Below are 24,969 nucleotides of genomic sequence, written 5' to 3' on the forward strand. Positions count from 1 at the left end.
CCACAGGGTTCGATCCTTGGACCTTTGTTATTCCTAATCTATATATCAATGACCTACCGTACTTCACATTCTTTTTTTTGCCGATGACACCAACTTGATTTGATCACACACAAAAAAATGTCAAATCACAAATCAATGAAGCCAAATCAGGCGCGGCCACATTTTCCCAAATGGTTCCAGATAAATAATTAATCTTTAAATATTGATAAACCCCACATTATTCACAGGTAAGAATCTGAAATGTATAATATATGTAAATGTGCATATATACATAAAAACAGCCAGAATATAAAAATGGAATGAAATCTACTAGATTGGGGCGGCAGTGTAGCCTACTGGTTAGAGCATTGGACTAGTAACCGAAAGGTTGCAAGTTCAAATCCCCGAGCTGACAAGGTACACAATCTGTCGTTCTGCCCCTGAACTGTTCCTAGGCCGTCATTGAAAATAAGAATTTGTTCTTAACTGACTTACCTAGTAAATAAAGGTAAAAAATAATGATTCCTCGGTGTACTAGTTGATGAAAAGTTGTCCTGGAAAGATATTCGTTTCCTACCTACACAAATTACTCATCACACAAAAGACATTGGCCAGACTAGCCACCTCCTCTAACTACTGGGCTCCATTTGCTCCTCCGTTTAAGAAACTCAATATATTATCTTTCAAATACAACATTAATATACTCCAATTATTCACCTTCATCTACAAATATACATACTTCCCCGACAACCTACCTAATCCCTTCAGTGTATTCCTCCAGGTTCATTCCCAAATCCATAAAACCAGAGAGAATTCTCTAATCAGATACAGAGGTTCCAAACTCTGGAATTCTTATATTCACATTACCAAAACATCCCTCAATCACTTAGTGTAGACTAAGGGTCAGTCTGATGGACTAGATGACCCAGTAATCCCCTCCCTGTAGCGTAACTCTCTCTCACTCACTCTCACACACACACACACGCACACACACATACACACACACACACACACACACAAACATGTTTCTTGTATACTGAGTATATAAATATGTAGTTATAATTAGTATGTTCTGTTTAACTGGCTAAACACTTTATGTACTTATATTTGTATGTTGTTTTTTGAGGTGTGTTTTTTTTTTCATATCAGTCCTTTTGGCTTTCCAACCCTGCACACTGTTTTCATATGTTCTATATCTGCACTGTTTGGTCTTTAACATGTTTTCTTACCTGTGAATAAATAAAAACCTAAAACCTACTCCAGCTGTGTAACTGAGTGGTAGATAAGGAGTCTGGTTTTGTTACTCCAGCTGTGTGTAACTGAGTGGTAGATAAGGAGTCTGGTTTTGTTACTCCAGCTGTGTGTAACTGAGTGGTAGATAAGGAGTCTGGTTTTGTTACTCCAGCTGTGTGTAACTGAGTGGTAGATGAGGAGTCTGGTTCTGTTACTCCAGCTGTGTGTAACTGAGTGGTAGATCACAGGACGTCCCGTAGAGATCAGAGTTCATCCAGATCTCCTGGATCACCATGTCCCTCCTCTCCATGCGTTCTAGCCTCTCCGCGTCCGCTGTCCTGTAGCTCACTTCCTCCCAGCAGTAAGCCAGCTGCCTGTCTGAGTCCGACAGCAGCGAGCAGTCAGTCATCTCCTCCTCTTCTTCATCATCATCATCATCCTCCTCTTCCTGGCTCGTGCATGTTTGTGTTTTGTGCGTGTGGCGGAGCCCCCTACAGGTCAGTCTGATAGACACAGCCAGCAGGGTGAGTAGCAGACCAACACACACACTGGAGGTGAACAGCAACGCCGCAGTATCTGGGTGCTCTGGGGAGGAGAGGAGAGGAGAGGAGAGGAGAGGGGTTAATACAGAGATGGATGGTGTGTGTGTTAGCGTGTGTGTGTGTGTTAGTGTGTGTGTGTGTGTTAGCGTGTGTGTGTGTGTTAGCGTGTGTGTGTGTGTTAGCGTGTGTGTGTTAGTGTGTGTGTGTGTGTTAGCGTGTGTATGTGTGTTAGCGTGTGTGTGTGTGTGTTAGCGTGTGTGTGAGTGTGTTAGCATGTGTGTGTGTGTTAGCGCGTGTGTGTGTGTGAGCGTGTGTGTGTGTGTGTTAGCATGTGTGTTAGCGTGTGTGTGTTAGCGTGTGTGTGTGTGTGTGTGTGTGTGTGTGTGTGTGTTAGCGTGTGTGTGTGTGTGTTAGCGTGTGTGTGTGTGTTAGCGTGTGTGTGTGTTAGCGTGTGTGTGTTAGAGTGTGTGTTAGCGTGTGTATGTGTGTTAGCGTGTGTGTGTGTGTGTGTGTTAGCGTGTGTGTGAGTGTGTTAGCATGTGTGTGTGTGTTAGCGCGTGTGTGTGTGTGTGTGTGAGCGTGTGTGTGTGTGTGTTAGCTTGTGTGTGTTAGCGTGTGTGTGTGTGTGTGTATGTGTGTGTGTTAGCGTGTGTGTGTATGTGTGTGTATTAGCGTGTGTGTGTGTGTGTGTGTTAGCGTGTACCTTTAATATAGGAGTAAGTCATAACAGAGCTACTCATCATGACTCCTGTGTTTCCTGGTGTTCTGGAGTCCTTAGGATAGACAGCCACATCTGCAGGATCTGGGTGGGCTGGGGGAGGACCGGGGTGGGCTGGGGGAGGACCGGGGTGGGCTGGGGGAGGACCGGGGTGGGCTGGGGGAGAACCGGGGTGGGCTGAGAAAAAATCATGAAAGAAAATAAATGAGGATTTCTCTTATTCTCATGGAGGTGTAGATTAGATCTCACATTCCAGTGTTGGAACTTGGAAACAAGGCTGCATGGGCCTTCTGTTAATAGGGGACTCTGTGTAGCCAATGGCAACGTCCGCTTTAGGTATAATGCCGGAAGCCACTGCTGGATTGGATCGCTGTAATATAGTCCCACCTCTTCCAACAACACCACCAAAACAACTGCTATGCGAATGTTGACTAAAGCGGATCTGACTGTATAGAGCCTTAATCCTAGTTCTGGATTAAAACACGTTTGATGGAGATTCTCCATACAGTATATGCTTTTTAGTCTAGAACTAGGCTCAACGTACATCCGGGAAACCAGTACCTTTTGGGTGTGAGGTGGGTCTGTGTAGGACACCTGGGTCTGCTTCCTGCAGTAATGTCTGTGGTACTGTACGGGGAAACAAACAGTGTTACCTGTGAGGAAAGTACTCCTATACTTCTCTGTCATACACACTTCTCGCTCGAAACTACTCTTACAGTCCATCCAAAAGAGTCAAACACACAGAGATGAGCAGTGTTTTCTGTTAGACTTGTTACGTTGGTAAGTAACCAGCGAAGGGAAACTGGTATTGTTTTGTGTATCAATGGAGATTATATGAGCTGTCCAAAGGGACCTTTCAACACGGGTCGAAAGTTGAAATCCCCGAAATGATTATATTCACAACAATGTCTATCAGCAGATGGTATCACAAAGAGCCTGGCATTTGAACCAATCACAGGAGGCGCCACAGGAAGGGGCGTATCCACAAAGTATCTCCAGAGTAGGAGGGCCTGATTTAGGAACAAGTCCCCCTGTCCATATGAATCTAATTCATTATGATCTGTCCATATGAATCTAATTCATTATGATCTGTCCATATGAATCTAATTCATTATGATCTGTCCATATGAATCTAATTCATTATGATCTGTCCATATGAATCTAATTCATTATGATCTGTCCATATGAATCTAATTCATTATGATCTGTCCATATGAATCTAATTCATTATGATCTATCCATATGAATCTAATTCATTGTGATCTGTCCATATGAATCTAATTCATTGTGATCTGTCCATATGAATCTAATTCATTATGATCTGTCCATATGAATCTAATTCATTATGATCTGTCCATATGAATCTAATTCATTATGATCTGTCCATATGAATCTAATTCATTATGATCTATCCATATGATTCTAATTCATTATGATCTATCCATATGAATCTAATTCATTGTGATCTGTCCATATGAATCTAATTCATTATGATCTGTCCATATGAATCTAATTCATTATGATCTGTCCATATGAATCTAATTCATTATGATCTGTCCATATGAATCTAATTCATTATGATCTGTCCATATGAATCTAATTCATTATGATCTATCCATATGATTCTAATTCATTATGATCTATCCATATGAATCTAATTCATTGTGATCTGTCCATATGAATCTAATTCATTGTGATCTGTCCATATGAATCTAATTCATTATGATCTGTCCATATGAATCTAATTCATTATGATCTGTCCATATGAATCTAATTCATTATGATCTGTCCATATGAATCTAATTCATTATGATCTGTCCATATGAATCTAATTCATTATGATCTGTCCATATGAATCTAATTCATTATTATCTGTCCATATGAATCTAATTCATTATGATCTGTCCATATGAATCTAATTCATTATGATCTGTCCATATGAATCTAATTCATTATGATCTGTCCATATGAATCTAATTCATTATGATCTATCCATATGAATCTAATTCATTATGATCTGTCCATATGAATCTAATTCATTATGATCTATCTAGGATCTGTCCATATGAATCTAATTCATTATGATCTGTCCATATGAATCTAATTCATTATTATCTGTCCATATGAATCTAATTCATTATGATCTGTCCATATGAATCTAATTCATTATGATCTGTCCATATGAATCTAATTCATTATGATCTGTCCATATGAATCTAATTCATTATGATCTATCCATATGAATCTAATTCATTATGATCTGTCCATATGAATCTAATTCATTATGATCTGTCCATATGAATCTAATTCATTATGATCTATCCATATGAATCTAATTCATTATGATCTGTCCATATGAATCTAATTCATTATGATCTGTCCATATGAATCTAATTCATTATGATCTGTCCATATGAATCTAATTCATTATGATCTGTCCATATGAATCTAATTCATTATGATCTATCTAGGATCTGTCCATATGAATCTAATTCATTATGATCTGTCCATATGAATCTAATTCATTATGATCTGTCCATATGAATCTAATTCATTATGATCTGTCCATATGAATCTAATTCATTATGATCTGTCCATATGAATCTAATTCATTATGATATATCCATATGAATCTAATTCATTATGATCTGTCCATATGAATCTAATTCATTATGATCTATCTAGGATCTGTCCATATGAATCTAATTCATTATGATCTGTCCATATTAATCTAATTCATTATGATCTGTCTAGGATCTGTCCATATGAATCTAATTCATTGTGATCTGTCCATATGAATCTAATTCATTATGATCTGTCCATATGAATCTAATTCATTATGATCTATCTAGGATCTGTCCATATGAATCTAATTCATTATGACCTATCTAGGATCTGTCCATATGAATCTAATTCATTATGATCTGTCCATATGAATCTAATTCATTATGATCTGTCCATATGAATCTAATTCATTATGATCTGTCCATATGAATCTAATTCATTATGATCTATCCATATGAATCTAATTCATTATGATCTGTCCATATGAATCTAATTCATTATGATCTGTCCATATGAATCTAATTCATTATGATCTATCCATATGAATCTAATTCATTATGATCTGTCCATATGAATCTAATTCATTATGATCTGTCCATATGAATCTAATTCATTATGATCTGTCCATATGAATCTAATTCATTATGATCTGTCCATATGAATCTAATTCATTATGATCTATCTAGGATCTGTCCATATGAATCTAATTCATTATGATCTGTCCATATGAATCTAATTCATTATGATCTGTCCATATGAATCTAATTCATTATGATCTGTCCATATGAATCTAATTCATTATGATCTGTCCATATGAATCTAATTCATTATGATATATCCATATGAATCTAATTCATTATGATCTGTCCATATGAATCTAATTCATTATGATCTATCTAGGATCTGTCCATATGAATCTAATTCATTATGATCTGTCCATATTAATCTAATTCATTATGATCTGTCTAGGATCTGTCCATATGAATCTAATTCATTGTGATCTGTCCATATGAATCTAATTCATTATGATCTGTCCATATGAATCTAATTCATTATGATCTATCTAGGATCTGTCCATATGAATCTAATTCATTATGACCTATCTAGGATCTGTCCATATGAATCTAATTCATTATGATCTATCTAGGATCTGTCCATATGAATCTAATTCATTATGATCTGTCTCGGATCTGTCCATATGAATCTAATTCATTATGATTTGTCCATATGAATCTAATGCATTATGACCTATCTAGGATCTGTCCATATGAATCTAATGCATTATGACCTATCTAGGATCTGTCCATATGAATCTAATTCATTATGATCTGTCCATATGAATCTAATTCATTATGATCTATCTAGGATCTGTCCATATGAATCTAATTCATTATGATCTGTCCATATGAATCTAATTCATTATGATCTATCTAGGATCTGTCCATATGAATCTAATTCATCATGATCTGTCCATATGAATCTAATTCATTATGATCTGTCCATATGAATCTAATTCATTATGACCTATCTAGGATCTGTCCATATGAATCTAATTCATTATGATCTATCTAGGATCTGTCCATATGAATCTAATTTATTATGACCTATCTAGGATCTGTCCATATGAATCTAATTCATTATGATCTATCTAGGATCTGTCCATATGAATCTAATTCATTATGATCTGTCTCGGATCTGTCCATATGAATCTAATTCATTATGATTTGTCCATATGAATCTAATTCATTATGATCTATCTAGGATCTGTCCATATGAATCTAATTCATTATGATCTGTTCATATGAATCTAATTTATTATCTTCTATCTAGGATCTGTCCATATGAATCTAATTCATTATGACATATCTAGGATCTGTCCATATGAATCCAATTCATTATGATCTGTCCACATGAATCTAATTCATTATGATCTATCTAGGATCTGTCCATATGAATCTAATTCATTATGATCTGTCCATATGAATCTAATTAATTATGATCTATCTAGGATCTGTCCATATGAATCTAATTCATTATGACCTATCTAGGATCTGTCCATATGAATCTAATTCATTATGACCTATCTAGGATCTGTCCATATGAATCTAATTCATTATGATCTGTCCATATGAATCTAATTCATTATGATCTGTCTAGGATCTGTCCATATGAATCTAATTCATTATGATCTGTCCATTATGAATCTAATTCATTATGATCTGTCCATATGAATCTAATTCATTATGATCTGTCCATATGAATCTAATTCATTATGATCTGTCCATATGAATCTAATTCATTATGATCTGTCCATATGAATCTAATTCATTATGATCTATCTAGGATCTGTCCATATGAATCTAATTCATTATGACCTATCTAGGATCTGTCCATATGAATCTAATTCATTATGATCTGTCCATATGAATCTAATTCATTATGATCTATCTAGGATCTGTCCATATGAATCTAATTCATTATGACCTATCTAGGATCTGTCCATATGAATCTAATTCATTATGACCTATCTAGGATCTGTCCATATGAATCTAATTCATTATGATCTGTCTAGGATCTGTCCATATGAATCTAATTCATTATGATCTGTCCATATGAATCTAATTCATTATGATCTGTCCATATGAATCTAATTCATTATGATCTGTCCATATGAATCTAATTCATTATGATCTATCTAGGATCTGTCCATATGAATCTAATTCATTATGATCTGTCCATATGAATCTAATTCATTATGACCTGTCTGGGATCTGTCCATATGAATCTAATTCATTATGACCTATCTCGGATCTGTCCATATGAATCTAATTCATTATGATCTATCTAGGATCTGTCCATATGAATCTAATTCATTATGACCTATCTAGGACCTGTCCATATGAATCTAATTCATTCAGAATTGTCTAATTTACTCCTATCCAACTCGTGAATTGAAATGTTAATTGAATTGGCCATACCCCACAGGAAGAAGAATTTAATTCAGTGCAATTCAAAGAAATTATATATATATAAATTCCACTCAGTCATTACAACACATCACTCCAACTCAGACACTTCATGAATATGGCCCTGGTCCTAGATTAGTGCTCCAACTCTGAGAGACTTCATGAATATGGCCCTGGTCCTAGATTAGCACTCCAACTCAGACACTTCATGAGTACAAGCCATAATCCAATTACCATTCGCACGACAATGTCTGTTAGCCAATGACCTCACAAAGGGCCTCGCATTTGGTCCAATCACAGGAAGCTCCACAGGAAGTGTGTTTGTCGGCAGAGCACTGTTGATGCCATTCTCCAAGTCTATTTCTAGCCTGGTGTTTTCTCTGTGCTGTGTGAGGTCTCGGGTCTGGGGTCTGATGCCTGGGGTCTGATGCCTGGGGTCTGATGTCTGGGGTCTGATGCCTGGGGTCTGATGCCTGGGGTCTGGGGCCTGGGGTCTGATGTCTGGGGCCTGGGGTCTGATGTCTGGGGCCTGGGGTCTGATGCCTGGGGTCTGATGCCTGGGGTCTGGGGCCTGGGGTCTGATGCCTGGGGTCTGATGCCTGGGGCCTGGGGTCTGATGCCTGGGGTCTGATGCCTGGGGTCTGATGTCTGGGGTCTGATGCCTGGGGTCTGATGTCTGATGTCTGGGGCCTAATGCCTGGGGTCTGATGTCTGGGGCCTGGGGTCTGATGCCTGGGGTCTGATGCCTGGGGTCTGATGCCTGGGCTCTTATGCCTGGGCTCTTATGCCTGGGGTCTGGGGTCTGATGTCTGGGGTCTGATGTCTGGGGTCTGATGCCTGGGGTCTGATGTCTGGGGCCTGGGGTCTGATGCCTGGGGTCTGATGCCTGGGGTCTGATGCCTGGGGTCTGATGTCTGGGGTCTGATGCCTGGGCTCTTATGCCTGGGCTCTTATGCCTGGGGTCTGGGGTCTGATGCCTGGGGTCTGATGCCTGGGGTCTGATGTCTGGGGCCTGGGGTCTGATGTCTGGGGTCTGATGCCTGGGGTCTGATGTCTGGGGCCTGGGGTCTGATGCCTGGGGTCTGATGCCTGGGGCCTGGGGCCTAATGCCTGGGGTCTGATGCCTGGGGTCTGATGCCTGGGGTCTGATGTCCGATGTCTGGGGCCTGGGGTCTGATGCCTGGGGTCTGATGCCTGGGGTCTGATGCCTGGGGTCTGATGCCTGGGGCCTGGGGTCTGATGTCTGGGGTCTGATGTCTGGGGCCTGGGGTCTGATGCCTGGGGTCTGATGCCTGGGGTCTGATGTCCGATGTCTGGGGCCTGGGGTCTGATGCCTGGGGTCTGATGCCTGGGGCCTGGGGCCTAATGCCTGGGGTCTGATGCCTGGGGTCTGATGCCTGGGGTCTGATGTCTGGGGCCTGGGGTTTGATGCCTGGGGTCTGATGCCTGGGGCCTGGGGTTTGATGCCTGGGGTTTGATGCCTGGGGTCTGATGCCTGGGGTCTTATGCCTGGGGTCTGATGCCTGGGGTCTGATGCCTGGGGTCTGATGCCTGGGGCCTGGGGTTTGATGCCTGGGGTTTGATGCCTGGGGTCTGATGCCTGGGGTCTTATGCCTGGGGTCTGATGCCTGGGGTCTTATGCCTGGGGTCTGATGCCTGGGGTCTGATTTATAAACAGTATTTATTTAAATGTTTAATTAAGAACTCAGAGTCTCAACTTCCTGTGCGGTAGAATAGTACAATACACAAGATGACATTTCTAAATGTGGTTGTTGATCAGCAGTTTCTCTTGTTACGTCAGCCACTCAATTAGTCCATGTCAACAAATGCTTTTTTTGGATTGGTAAGATAGTCTAGCGGCCAGCTATCTGAATAATCATGGTCGATTATTACCGGCCGAGGGGCCCCCATTGATTTAGCTAGTCAGTCTGCAAACATAAAAACTGCAAACATTTCTCTACACCCTATGGCAAAATTACAAGAAATTAGCTGTAAAACAGCTTGTTTTCCTCTCCGTCCCGATGGCAAAACTAGTAAAAATGCATGAAATGTGTTATAAAATTGCAAAATCTTCTCTCCATCCCATAAGAGGTCGCCTGACCTCTAAAACATTTTTTTTTTATCTCACATGCAGATCCCCCAACAGCTGCGGCCCCTCATGATGAGTTCTGATTTTTTATGTTTATATGAAATTGTTTTATTTATTTTTTATTTTTACCTTTATTTTACTAGGCAAGTCAGTTAAGAACAAATTCTTATTTTCAATGACGGCCTAGGAACAGTGGGTTAACTGCCTGTTCAGTGGCAGAATGACAGATTTGTACCTTGTCAGCTCAGGGATTTGAACTTGCAACCTTTCGGTTACTAGTCCAACGCTCTAACCACTAGGCTACGCTGCCACCCCAAAATATGTTGGGGGATCTGCCATCTGACATGAAAAATGTCTGATGGACTACACATTTACTAATTGGATGGATCTCCCATCGATCAAGTTCCCGCCTATAAATGTCTTGTCATTTGGATTGACAAGGATTTAAACATACTGATGAGCGAGTTAAAAAGCTAAGAAATTGAGCTCAGGTGCATCCTGTTTCCATTGATCATCCTTGAGATGTTTCTACAATTGGATTGGAGTCCATCTGTGGTACATTCAATTGGTTGGACATGGTTTGGAAAGGCACACACCTGTCTATATAAGGTCCCACATTTGGACAGGACATGTCAGAGCAAAAGCCAAGCCACGAGGTCGAAGGAATTGTCCGTAGAGCTCAGATACAGGATTGTGTCGAGGCACAGATCTGGGGAAGGGTACCAAAAATGTATGCAGCATTGACGGTCCCCAAGAACAGAGTCGCCTCCATAATTTAAAAGGAAGAAGTTTGGAACAAACAAGACTCTTCCTAGAACTGGCTGCCCAGCCAAACTGAGCAATCGGGGGAGAAGGGCCTTGGTCAGGGAAGTGACCAAGAACCGGATGGTCACTCTGACAGAGCTCCAGAGTTCCTCTGTGGCGATAATACAACCATCTCTGCAGCACTACACCAATCAGGCCTTTATGGTACAGTGGCCAGATGGAAGTCACTCCTCATACCAGCCCACTTGGAGTTTGCCAAAAGGCTTCTAAAAGGACTCTCAGACCATGAGAAACAAGAGTCTCTGGTCTGATGAAATCAAGATTGAACTCTTTGGCCTGAATGCCAAGCGTCACGTCTGGAGGAAACCTGGCACCGCTCATCACCTGGCCAATACCATCCCTATGGGGAAGCATGGTGGTGGTGGCAGCATCATTCTGTGGAGATGTTTTTCAGCAGCAGGGACAGGGAGATTAGTCAGGATCGAGGGAAAGATGAATGGAGCGAAGTACACAAAGATCCTTGATGAAAACCTGCTCCAAGGCACTCAGGACCTCAGACTGGGGCGAAGGTTCACCTTCCAACAAGACAACAACCCTAAGCACACAGCCAAGACAACACAGGAGTGGCTTCGGGACAAGCCTCAGTGTCCTTGAGTGGCCCAGCCAGAGGCCGGACTTGAACCCAATCTAACATCTCTGGAGAGACCTGAAAATAGCTGTGCAGAAACGCTCCCCATCCAACCTGACAGAGCTTGAGAGGATCTGCAGAGAAGAATGGGAGAAACTCCCCAAATACAGGTGTGCAAGGTTGTAGCATCAGACCCAAGAAGACTCGAGGCTGTAATCACTGCCAAAGGTGCTTCAGCAAAGTATCTGAATACTTATGTGAAATGTGATATTTCCATTTTTTTAAATATTTAATACACATTTGCAAAAATGTCTAAAAACCTATTTTTGCTTTGTCTTTATGGGGGTATTGTGTGTAGATTGATGAGGGGGAAAAAACGATTTAATCAATTTTAGAATGAGTGTAACGTAACAGAATGTGGAAAAAGTGAAGGGGTCAGAATAATTTTCGAATGCCCTGTATTCCCTCTCAGGAGACTTAAAGTATTTGGCACGGGTCCCCGAAACCTCAAAAAGTTCTACAGCTGCACCATCAAGAGCATCCTGACCGGTTGCATCACCGCCTGCAACTGCTCGGCCTCCGACCACAAGACACTACAGAGGGTAGTGCGTACGGCCCAGTACATCACTGGGGCAAAGCTGCCTGCCATCCAGGACCTCTACACCAGGTGGTGTCAGAGGACGGGCTGAGGAGTGCCCGGCAAGCGGTACCAGAGCACCAAGTCTAGGTCCAAAAGGCTTCTTAACAGCAGCGATAAGACTGCTGAACAGCTAATCAAATGGCGACCCGGACTATTTACATTGACACCCCCTTCTTTACACTGCTGCTACTTGTGGTTTATTATCTATTACTATGCATAGTCACTTTACCCCTACCTACATGTACATATTACCTCAATTACCGCGACTAACCCGTACCCCCGCACATCGACTCGGTACAGGTACCACCTGTATATAGCCTCGTTAGTGGTATTTTATTGTTGCTCTTTTCTTTTTTACTTTATTTAGTAAACTCTTATTAACTCTTATTTTTCTTAAAACTACATTGTTGGTTATGAGCTTGTTAGTAAGTATTTCACAGTAAGATCAACACCTGTTGTATTCAGCGCTTTTGACAACGCTGGTCTGACCAATCGGAATCCACGCTTCAAGATTGTTTTGATCACGCAGACTGGGACATGTTTCGGGTAGCCTCAGAGAATAATATTGACGTATACACTGATTCGGTGAGTGAGTTTATAAGGAACTGTATGGGAGATGTTTTACCCACTGTGACTATTAAAACCTACCCTAACCAGAAACCGTGGATGGATGGTGGCATTCTCGCAAAACTGAAAGCGCGAACCACCACATAGAACCATGGAAAGGTGATTGGGAATATGGCCGAATACAAACAGTGTACTTATTCCCTCCACAAGATAATCAAACAAGTGAAATGTCAGTATCGAGATAAAGTGGAGTCGAAAATCAACGGCTCAGACACGAGACGTATGTGGCGGGATCTAGTAGTTCTATTCTATTAGTTCTATTCTATTAGTCCATTTCTATTAGTTCTACTAGTCATATTCTATTCTATTAGTTCTATTAGTCATATTCTATTAGTTCTAGTAGTCGTATTATATTCTCTTAGTTCTATTAGTCATATTCTATTAGTTCTACTAGTCATATTCTATTCTTTAATTTCTATTAGTCATATTCTATTAGTTCTACTAGTCATATTCTATTCTATTAGTTATATTAGTCATATTCTATTAGTTCTATTCTATTAGTCCATTTCTATTAGTTCTACTAGTCATATTCTATTAGTTATATTCTATTAGTTCTATTCTATTAGTTATATTCTATTAGTTCTACTAGTCATATTCTATTAGTTCTAGTAGTCGTATTATATTATATTAGTTCTATTAATCATATTCTATTAGTTCTACTAGTCATATTATATTCTTTTATTTATATTAGTCATATTCTATTAGTTCTATTAGTCATATTCTATTAGTTCTATTCTATTAGTCCATTTCTATTAGTTCTACTAGTCATATTCTATTAGTTATATTCTATTAGTTCTATTCTATTAGTTATAATCTATTAGTTCTACTAGTCATATTCTATTCTATTAGTTCTATTAGTCATATTCTATTAGTTCTATTCTATTAGTTCTATTCTATTAGTCCATTTCTATTAGTTCTACTAGTCATATTCTATTATATTAGTTCTATTAGTCATATTCTATTAGTTCTATTCTATTAGTCCATTTCTATTAGTTCTACTAGCCATATTCTATTCTATTAGTTCTATTAGTCATATTCTATTAGTTCTATTCTATTAGTCCATTTCTATTAGTTATATTAGTCATATTCTATTAGTTATATTAGTCATATTCTATTAGTTCTATTAGTCATATTCTATTAGTTCTATTCTATTAGTCATATTCTATTAGTTCTATTAGTCATATTCTATTATATTAGTTCTAGTAGTCATATTCTATTAGTTCTATTCTATTAGTCCATTTCTATTAGTTCTACTAGCCATATTCTATTCTATTAGTTCTATTAGTCATATTCTATTAGTTCTATTCTATTAGTCCATTTCTATTAGTTATATTAGTCATATTCTATTAGTTATATTAGTCATATTCTATTAGTTCTATTAGTCATATTCTATTAGTTCTATTCTATTAGTTATATTCTATTAGTTCTATTAGTCATATTCTATTAGTTCTATTAGTCATATTCTATTAGTTATATTAGTCATATTCTATTAGTTCTATTAGTCATATTATATTAGTTATATTAGTCATATTCTATTAGTCATATTCTATTAGTTATATTAGTCATATTCTATTAGTTCTATTCTATTAGTCATATTCTATTAGTTCTATTAGCCATATTCTATTAGTTCTATTAGTCATATTCTATTAGTTATATTAGTCATATTCTATTAGTTATATTAGTCATATTCTATGAGTCATATTCTATTATTTATATTAGTCATATTCTATTAGTTCTATTCTATTAGTCATATTATATTAGTTCTATTAGTCATATTCTATTAGTTCTATTCTATTAGTCATATTATATTAGTTATATTAGTCATATTCTATTAGTTCTATTCTATTAGTCATATCCTATTAGTTCTATTAGTCATATTCTATTAGTTCGATTAGTCATATTCTATTAGTCATATTCTATTAGTTATATTAGTCATATTCTATTAGTTCTATTCTATTAGTCATATTCTATTAGTTATATTAGTCATATTCTATTAGTTCTATTCTATTAGTCATATCCTATTAGTTCTATTAGTCATATTCTATTAGTTCTATTCTATTAGTCATATCCTATTAGTTCTATTAGTCATATTCTATTAGTTATATTAGTCATATTCTATGAGTCATATTCTATTAGTTATATTAGTCATATTCTATTAGTTCTATTCTATTAGTCATATTCTATTAGTTCTATTAGTCATATTCTATTAGTTCTATTCTATTAGTCATATTATATTAGTTATATTAGTCATATTCTATTAGTTCTATTCTATTAGTCATATCCTATTAGTTATATTAGTCATATTCTATTAGTTCGATTAGTCATATTCTATTAGTCATATTCTATTAGTTATATTAGTCATATTCTATTAGTTCTATTCTATTAGTCATATTCTATTAGTTATATTAGTCATATTCTATTAGTTCTATTCTATTAGTCATATTCTATTAGTTCTATTAGTCATATTCTATTAGTTCTATTCTATTAGTCATATTCTATTAGTTATATTAGTCATATTCTATTAGTTCTATTTTATTAGTCATATTCTATTAGTTCTATTAGTCATATTCTATTAGTTCTATTAGTCATATTCTATTAGTTATATTAGTCATATTCTATTAGTCATATTCTATTAGTTATATTAGTCATATTCTATTAGTTCTATTAGTCATATTCTATTAGTTCTATTCTATTAGTTCTATTCTATTAGTCATATTCTATTAGTTCTATTAGTCATATTCTATTAGTCATATTCTATTAGTTCTATTAGCCATATTCTATTAGTTATATTAGTCATATTCTATTAGTTATATTAGTCATATTCTATTAGTTCTATTAGTCATATTCTATTAGTTATATTAGTCATATTCTATTAGTCATATTCTATTAGTTATATTAGTCATATTCTATTAGTTCTATTCTATTAGTCATATTCTATTAGTTATATTAGTCATATTCTATTAGTTCTATTCTATTAGTCATATTCTATTAGTTCTATTAGTCATATTCTATTCGTTCTATTAGTCATATTCTATTAGTTATATTAGTCATATTCTATTAGTCATATTCTATTAGTTATATTAGTCATATTCTATTAGTTCTATTCTATTAGTCATATTCTATTAGTTCTATTAGTCATATTCTATTAGTTATATTAGTCATATTCTATTAGTTATATTAGTCATATTCTATTAGTCATATTCTATTAGTTATATTAGTCATATTCTATTAGTTCTATTCTATTAGTCATATTCTATTAGTTCTATTAGTCATATTCTATTAGTCATATTCTATTAGTTCTATTAGCCATATTCTATTAGTTATATTAGTCATATTCTATTAGTTCTATTCTATTAGTCATATCCTATTAGTTCTATTAGTCATATTCTATTAGTTCGATTAGTCATATTCTATTAGTCATATTCTATTAGTTATATTAGTCATATTCTATTAGTTCTATTCTATTAGTCATATTCTATTAGTTATATTAGTCATATTCTATTAGTTCTATTCTATTAGTCATATTCTATTAGTTCTATTAGTCATATTCTATTAGTTCTATTCTATTAGTCATATTCTATTAGTTATATTAGTCATATTCTATTAGTTCTATTTTATTAGTCATATTCTATTAGTTCTATTAGTCATATTCTATTAGTTCTATTAGTCATATTCTATTAGTTATATTAGTCATATTCTATTAGTCATATTCTATTAGTTATATTAGTCATATTCTATTAGTTCTATTAGTCATATTCTATTAGTTCTATTCTATTAGTTCTATTCTATTAGTCATATTCTATTAGTTCTATTAGTCATATTCTATTAGTCATATTCTATTAGTTCTATTAGCCATATTCTATTAGTTATATTAGTCATATTCTATTAGTTATATTAGTCATATTCTATTAGTTCTATTAGTCATATTCTATTAGTTATATTAGTCATATTCTATTAGTCATATTCTATTAGTTATATTAGTCATATTCTATTAGTTCTATTCTATTAGTCATATTCTATTAGTTATATTAGTCATATTCTATTAGTTCTATTCTATTAGTCATATTATATTAGTTCTATTAGTCATATTCTATTCGTTCTATTAGTCATATTCTATTAGTTATATTAGTCATATTCTATTAGTCATATTCTATTAGTTATATTAGTCATATTCTATTAGTTCTATTCTATTAGTCATATTCTATTAGTTCTATTAGTCATATTCTATTAGTTCTATTAGTCATATTCTATTAGTTATATTAGTCATATTCTATTAGTCATATTCTATTAGTTATATTAGTCATATTCTATTAGTTCTATTCTATTAGTCATATTCTATTAGTTCTATTAGTCATATTCTATTAGTCATATTCTATTAGTTCTATTAGCCATATTCTATTAGTTATATTAGTCATATTCTATTAGTTATATTAGTCATATTCTATTAGTTCTATTAGTCATATTCTATTAGTTATATTAGTCATATTCTATTAGTCATATTCTATTAGTTATATTAGTCATATTCTATTAGTTCTATTCTATTAGTCATATTCTATTAGTTATATTAGTCATATTCTATTAGTTCTATTCTATTAGTCATATTCTATTAGTTCTATTAGTCATATTCTATTAGTTCTATTAGTCATATTCTATTAGTTATATTAGTCATATTCTATTAGTCATATTCTATTAGTTATATTAGTCATATTCTATTAGTTCTATTCTATTAGTCATATTCTATTAGTTCTATTAGTCATATTCTATTAGTTATATTAGTCATATTCTATTAGTTATATTAGTCATATTCTATTAGTCATATTCTATTAGTTATATTAGTCATATTCTATTAGTTCTATTCTATTAGTCATATTCGTCATATTCTATTAGTTCTATTCTATTAGTCATATTCTATTAGTTCTATTAGCCATATTCTATTAGGCATATTCTATTAGTTCTATTAGTCATATTCTATTAGTTCTACTAGTCATATTCTATTCTTGTATTTCTATTAGTCATATTCTATTAGTTATATTAGTCATATTCTATTAGTTCTATTCTATTAGTCATATTCTATTAGTTATATTAGTCATATTCTATTAGTTCTATTAGTCATATTCTATTAGTTATATTAGTCATATTCTATTAGTCATATTCTATTAGTTATATTAGTCATATTCTATTAGTTCTATTCTATTAGTCATATTCTATTAGTTCTATTAGCCATATTCTATTAGGCATATTCTATTAGTTCTATTAGCCATATTCTATTAGTCATATTCTATTAGTTCTATTAGTCATATTCTATTAGTTATATTAGTCATATTCTATTAGTTCTATTAGTCATATTCTATTAGTTATGTTAGTCATATTCTATTAGTTCTATTAGTCATATTCTATTAGTTCTATTAGTCATATTCTATTAGTTATATTAGTCATATTCTATTAGTTCTATTAGTCATATTCTATTAGTTCTATTAGTTATATTCTATTAGTCATATTCTATTAGTTTTATTAGTTATATTATATTAGTTATATTCTATTAGTTATATTAGTTCTATTAGTCATATTCTATTAGTTCTATTCTATTAGTCATATTCTATTAATTCTATTAGTTATATTCTATTAGTCATATTCTATTACTTTTATTAGTTATATTCTATGAGTTATATTCTATTAGTTCTATTAGTCATATTCTATTACTTTTATTAGTTATATTCTATTAGTTATATTCTATTAGTTATATTAGTTCTATTAGTCATATTCTATTAGTCATAAAGGTATTTTCCTACCACAGGAGTAGAGTACAGTCAGGTACTTCCTGGTTCCAGGGTAGCAGGGGTCTCTGAAGGTCTGGTTGTCTACGGCGACAACACACCTCTGTTTGCTGTAGCAGCTCTGTGACAGAGTGTGAACCGCATTGTGGTTCAAACACTCTACACACAGAGAGAGAGAGAGACAGAGAGAGAGAGAGAGACAGAAGAGAGAGAGAGAGACAGAGACAGAGAGAGAGAGAGAGAGACAGGGAGAGACAGAGAGACAGAGACAGAGAGAGAGAGAGAGAGAGAGAGAGAGAGAGAGAGACAGAGAGAGAGAGAGAGAGAGAGACAGAGAGAGAGAGAGAGAGAGACAGAGAGAGAGAGAGAGAGACAGAGAGAGAGAGAGATAGAGAGAGAGAGAGAGACAGAGAGAGAGAGAGAGAGAGAGAGAGACACCAACTAAAGACAAGCACGGAGGCATGTTAATGGTCCAACTCCATCAAGCATTTAATTATTGTATCAGTATTGGTATCTTTGCGTGTGGCACATAGTACCTGAAAGTGTGCCACACGCATTCCCATAGCTTTCAGAGTAAATGTTCTGAGTGTTGAAAGTGAATTGATGCTGCATTCATCACCAAGTGAGAAAGTGGAAATTACCAGTCATATCATAAATACCATTTGGATGCATTCACGTGCTTTGAACTGGTTGAGAAAAGCTGATTGGCTAATGAACAACAAGCTTATTGGCTAATGAACAACAAGCTGATTGGTTAATGAACAACAAGCTGATTGGCAAATAAACAACAAGCTGATTGGCTAATGAACAACAAGCTTATTGGATAATGAACAACAAGCTGATTGGCTAGTACAGATATCATGCTTGTAAACATATTAAATCGCAAAAATAAATCAATCTGCCTTTTTTATTTTTTTTATTGAGTACTTTAACTTTGCCTCAAAGTCCTTTTGGAAATTTTTCTTGTCAAGCCAATCTCATGTTTAAAAAACATATTTATAGATTGCTTTTTATAAATTATGTTACGTTGTTGCATTTAACGGACCCAAAAAAGCTGTTATCGAGGTGACGTCAGAGTTCAGGGATGATAGGCAAGTTAACCACTAGTTAACCACTAGTTAACCACTAGTAATTACCAGTTAGAAGGGCATTCAAGTGGATTTTTACCAGTTTTATGTGGTAAATACCACCATCCCACTTGGTTATGAACACAGCGTGAGTCTCTCCTCTGCTGTCCACTCACCAAACGGGGGTGTTCCACTGTCCTGTGAGGGACAGGTGTGGCCCAGACCCCTACCGTAAGCAGCTGTATAGATGATCAGCACTCTGGGAGGCTTACAGTGTAACGTCAGCTTCTCTCCCTCACACACCACACTGCTCTTATGCTCAGCTGACAAAGAGGGGGGGCAACAGGAAAGACAAGAACAAACACAAACTTGCTTTGTGATGTATGTTTTTCTGACAGAAATACTGCTTACTGCAGATATGTGAGCGAGGGAGAGAGAGAGAGAAAGAGAGCGAGGAGAGAGAAAGACATGGACAGTGAGAGAGAGAGAGAGAGAGAGAGGAGGTGTCCATAGAGAAAGAGGGACAGAGAGAGACAGGGACAGAAAGAGAGAGACAGCGAGAGAGAGAGAGACAGGGAGGGGGATAGAGAGAGACAGGGAGGGACAGAGAGACAGCGATAGAGAGAGGTGGGGGGATAGAGAGAGACAGGGAGGGACAGAGACACAGTGATAGAGAGAGACAGGGAGGGGGATAGAGAGAGACAGGGAGGGAGGGGGATAGAGAGAGACAGGGAGGGAGGGGGATAGAGAGAGGGAAGGGGGATAGAGAGAGAGGGAAGGGGATAGAGAGACAGGGAGGGGATAGAGAGAGACAGCGAGGGAGAGACAGGGAGGGGCATAGAGAGAGACAGGGAGGGACAGGGAGGGGGATAGAGAGAGACAGGGAGGGGGATAGAGAGAGACAGGGAGCGGGATAGAGAGAGACAGGGAGGGGGATAGAGAGAGACAGGGAGAGACAGCGATAGAGAGAGACAGGGAGGGGATAGAGAGAGACTGGGAGGGAGGGGATAGAGAGAGAGAGGGAGGGGGATAGAGAGAGAGAGGGAGGGGGATAATGAGAGAGAGGGGGGGGATAGAGAGAGACAGGGAGGGAGAGGGATAGAGAGAGACAGGGAGGGAGGGAGGGGGGGATAGAGAGATGGAGGGAGGGGATAGAGATGGAGGGAGGGGGATAGAGAGACAGAGAGGAAGGGTATAGAGAGACAGGGGGGATAGAGAGAGAGAGGGAGGGGGATAGAGAGAGAGAGAGGGAGGTGGGGATAGAGAGACAAAGAGGGAGGTGGATATAGAGAGACAGGGAGGGGGATATAGAGAGACAGGGAGGGAGGTGGATATAGAGAGACAGGGAGGGTGATAGAGAGACAGGGAGGGAGGGGGATAGAGAGACAGGGAGGGGGATAGAGAGAGAGAGGGAGGGGATAGAGAGAGGGGGAGGGGGATAGAGAGAGACAGGGAGGGGGATAGAGAGAGACAGGGAGGGGGATGAGGGAGAGACAGGGAGGGAGGGAATAGAGAGACAGGGAGGGGGATAGAGAGAGACAGGGAGGGGGGATAGAGAGAGACAGGGAGGGGGATAGAGAGAGACAGGGAGGGGATGAGAGAGACGGGGAGGGGAGGGGGATATAGAGAGACAGGGAGGGGGATATAGAGAGACAGGGAGAGGGGATAGAGAGACAGGGAGGGAGGTGGATAGAGAGACAGGGAGGGAGGGGATGAGAGAGAGAGAGGGAGGGGGATAGAGAGAGAGAGGGAGGGGGATAGAGAGAGACGGGAGGGAGGGGGATATAGAGAGACAGGGAGAGGGGATATAGAGAGACAGGGAGGGGGATGAGAGAGACAGGGGAGGGGGATAGAGAGAGACAGGGGAGGAGGGGGATAGAGAGACAGGGTGGGAGGGGGATAGAGAGACAGGGAGGGAGGGGGATATAGACAGGGAGGGAGGGGGATAGAGAGAGACAGGGAGGGAGGGGGATAGAGAGAGGAAGGGGGATAGAGAGAGAGGGGAAGGGATAGAGAGACAGGGAGGGGATAGAGAGAGACAGCGAGGGAGAGACAGGGAGGGGCATAGAGAGAGACAGGGAGGGACAGGGAGGGGGATAGAGAGAGACAGGGAGGGGGATAGAGAGAGACAGGGAGCGGGATGAGAGAGACAGGGAGGGGGATGAGAGAGACAGGGAGAGACAGCGTAGAGAGAGACAGGGAGGGGATAGAGAGAGACTGGGAGGGAGGGGATAGAGAGAGAGAGGGAGGGGATAGAGAGAGAGGAGGGGGGGGATAATGAGAGAGAGGGAGGGGGATGAGAGAGAGACAGGGAGGGAGAGGGATAGAGAGAGACAGGGAGGGAGGGAGGGGGATAGAGATGGAGGGAGGGGGATAGAGATGGAGGGAGGGGGATAGAGAGACAGAGAGGGAAGGGTATAGAGAGACAGGGGGATAGAGAGAGAGAGGGAGGGGGATAGAGAGAGAGAGAGAGGTGGGGATAGAGAGACAAAGAGGGAGGTGGATATAGAGAGACAGGGAGGGGGATATAGAGAGACAGGGAGGAGGTGGATATAGAGAGACAGGGAGGGTGATAGAGAGACAGGGAGGGAGGGGGATAAGAGAGACAGGGAGGGGGATAGAGAGAGAGAGGGGAGGGGGATAGAGAGAGGGAGGGGGATAGAGAGAGACAGGGGAGGGGATGAGAGAGACAGGGAGGGGGATAGAGAGAGACAGGGAGGGAGGGGAATAGAGAGACAGGGGGGGGATAGAGAGAGACAGGGGGGGGATAGAGAGAGACAGGGAGGGGATAGAGAGAGACAGGGAGGGGGATAGAGAGAGACGGGGGGGAGGGGAGGGGATATAGAGAGACAGGGAGGGGGATATAGAGAGACAGGGAGGATAGAGAGACAGGGGAGGGAGGTGGATAGAGAGACAGGGAGGGAGGGGATAGAGAGAGAGAGGGAGGGGGATAGAGAGAGAGAGGGAGGGGGATAGAGAGAGACGGGGAGGGAGGGGGGATATAGAGAGACAGGGAGGGGGATATAGAGAGACAGGGAGGGGGATAGAGAGAGACAGGGAGGGGGATAGAGAGAGACAGGGAGGGAGGGGGATAGAGAGACAGGGTGGGAGGGGATAGAGAGACAGGGAGGGAGGGGGATATAGACAGGGAGGGAGGGGGATAGAGAGAGAGAGACAGGGAGGTGGATATAGAGAGACAGGGAGGGGGATATAGAGAGACAGGGAGGGAGGGGGATAGAGATGGAGGGAGGGGGATAGAGAGACAGGGAGGGAAGGGGATAGAGAGACAGGGGGGATAGAGAGAGAGAGGGGAGGGGGATAGAGAGAGGGAGGGGGATAGAGAGAGAGAGGGGAGGGGATAGAGAGAGAGAGAGAGAGAGGGGAGGGGTATAGAGAGACAGAGAGGGAGGTGGGGATAGAGAGACAAAGAGGGAGGTGGATATAGAGAGACAGGGAGGGGGATATAGAGAGACAGGGAGGGAGGTGGATATAGAGACAGGGAGGGGGATATAGAGAGACAGGGAGGGGGATAGAGAGACAGGGAGGGAGGGGGATAGAGAGACAGGGAGGGGGGATAGAGAGAGAGAGGGAGGGGGATAGAGAGAGAGAGGGAGGGGGATAGAGAGAGACAGGGAGGGGGATAGAGAGAGACAGGGAGGGGATAGAGAGAGACAGGGAGGGGGATAGAGAGAGACAGGGAGGGGAGGGGGATATAGAGAGACAGGGAGGGGGATATAGAGAGACAGGGAGGGGGATAGAGAGAGAGAGGGAGGGGGATAGAGACAGGGAGGGGGATAGAGAGAGACAGGGAGGGGGATAGAGAGAGACGGGGAGGGAGGGGGATATAGAGAGACAGGGAGGGGGATATAGAGAGACAGGGAGGGGGGGATAGAGAGACAGGGAGGGAGGTGGATAGAGAGACAGGGAGGGAGGGGATAGAGAGAGACAGGGAGGAGGGGGATAGAGAGAGACAGGGAGGGGGATAGAGAGAGACAGGGAGGGGAGGGGGATAGAGAGAGACAGGGAGGGGGATAGAGAGAGACAGGGAGGGGGATAGAGAGACAGGGAGGGAGGGGGATAGAGAGAGAGGAGGGGGATGAGAGAGACAGGGAGGGGGATGAGAGAGACAGGGAGGGGGATAGAGAGAGACAGGGAGGGGGATAGAGAGAGAGAGGGAGGGGATAGAGAGACAGGGAGGGGGGATAGAGAGAGAGAGGGAGGGGGATAGAGAGAGAGAGGGAGGGGGATAGAGAGAGACAGGGAGGGGGATAGAGAGACAGGGAGGGAGGGGGATAGAGAGACAGGGTGGGAGGGGGATAGAGAGACAGGGAGGGAGGGGGATATAGACAGGGAGGGAGGGGGGATAGAGAGACAGGGAGGGGGATAGAGAGAGAGAGGGAGGGGGATAGAGAGAGAGACAGGGAGGTGGATATAGAGAGACAGGGGGGGGATATAGAGAGACAGGGAGGGGGATATAGAGAGACAGGGAGGGAGGGGGATAGAGAGAGAGAGGGAGGGGGATAGAGAGAGAGAGGGAGGGGGATAGAGACAGGGAGGGGGATATAGAGAGACAGGGAGGGAGGGGATAGAGAGACAGGGGTGGGAGGGGGATAGAGAGACAGGGAGGGAGGGGATAGAGAGACAGGGTGGGAGGGGGATAGAGAGACAGGGAGGGAGGGGGATAGAGAGAGAGACAGGGAGGTGGATATAGAGAGACAGGGGAGGGGGACAGAGAGACAGGGAGGGAGGTGGATAGAGAGACAGGGAGGGGGTGAAGAGAGATAGGGAGGGGGATAGAAAGAGAGAGGGAGGGGATAGAGAGAGAGAGGGAGGGGGATAGAGAGAGACAGGGAGGGGGATAGAGAGAGACAGGGAGGGGGATAGAGAGAGACAGGGAGGGGGATAGAGAGAGACAGGGAGGGGGATAGAGAGAGACAGGGAGGGGGATAGAGAGAGACAGGGAGGGGGATAGAGAGAGACAGGGAGGGAGAGAGAGAGAGACAGGGAGGGAGAGAGAGGAGTGGTAGTGTACAGTACTCACTAGGTTTACACTTGTAGGTGACGTGGAGGTACTTGATGGTCCCAGGACAGGGGTCGGGCCCAAACACCAGGTGATTGACAGGTAGCTGACAGTCTCTGTGGCTCTGACACTCTGACAGTAACTTCTACAGAAAACACCAGGTGATTGACAGGTAGCTGACAGTCTCTGTTGCTCTGACACTCTGACAGTAACTTCTACGGCAAACAACAACATGGTGACCCGAACAGACACGTTTTGGCCAGGGTTCAATCCGATCTCCCCATTCAGGCTATGCACCTCTTAAAGGTAATGTTCCTGGCTTCGAAGAGACTGCATTCATGGTAAACGCTGCAAAT

General features: G+C 39.9%; 1 protein-coding gene across 1 annotated transcript; it reads right to left on the reverse strand.

The window, feature by feature from the left end:
- Positions 1-169: 169 nt before the first annotated feature.
- Positions 170-24,758, reverse strand: LOC135533980 (protein eva-1 homolog C-like; the record flags this gene model as incomplete). Its single annotated transcript, XM_064961147.1, has 6 exons — positions 170-1,797; positions 2,458-2,649; positions 3,034-3,099; positions 18,542-18,685; positions 19,770-19,916; positions 24,635-24,758. Coding segments are annotated over 6 exons (1,047 nt in total), but the record flags the coding sequence as incomplete, so codon positions are not given.
- Positions 24,759-24,969: the final 211 nt, after the last annotated feature.

This window comes from Oncorhynchus masou, unplaced genomic scaffold, assembly GCF_036934945.1.
Source record: "Oncorhynchus masou masou isolate Uvic2021 unplaced genomic scaffold, UVic_Omas_1.1 unplaced_scaffold_2869, whole genome shotgun sequence".
Classification (NCBI taxonomy): Eukaryota; Metazoa; Chordata; class Actinopteri; order Salmoniformes; family Salmonidae; genus Oncorhynchus; species Oncorhynchus masou.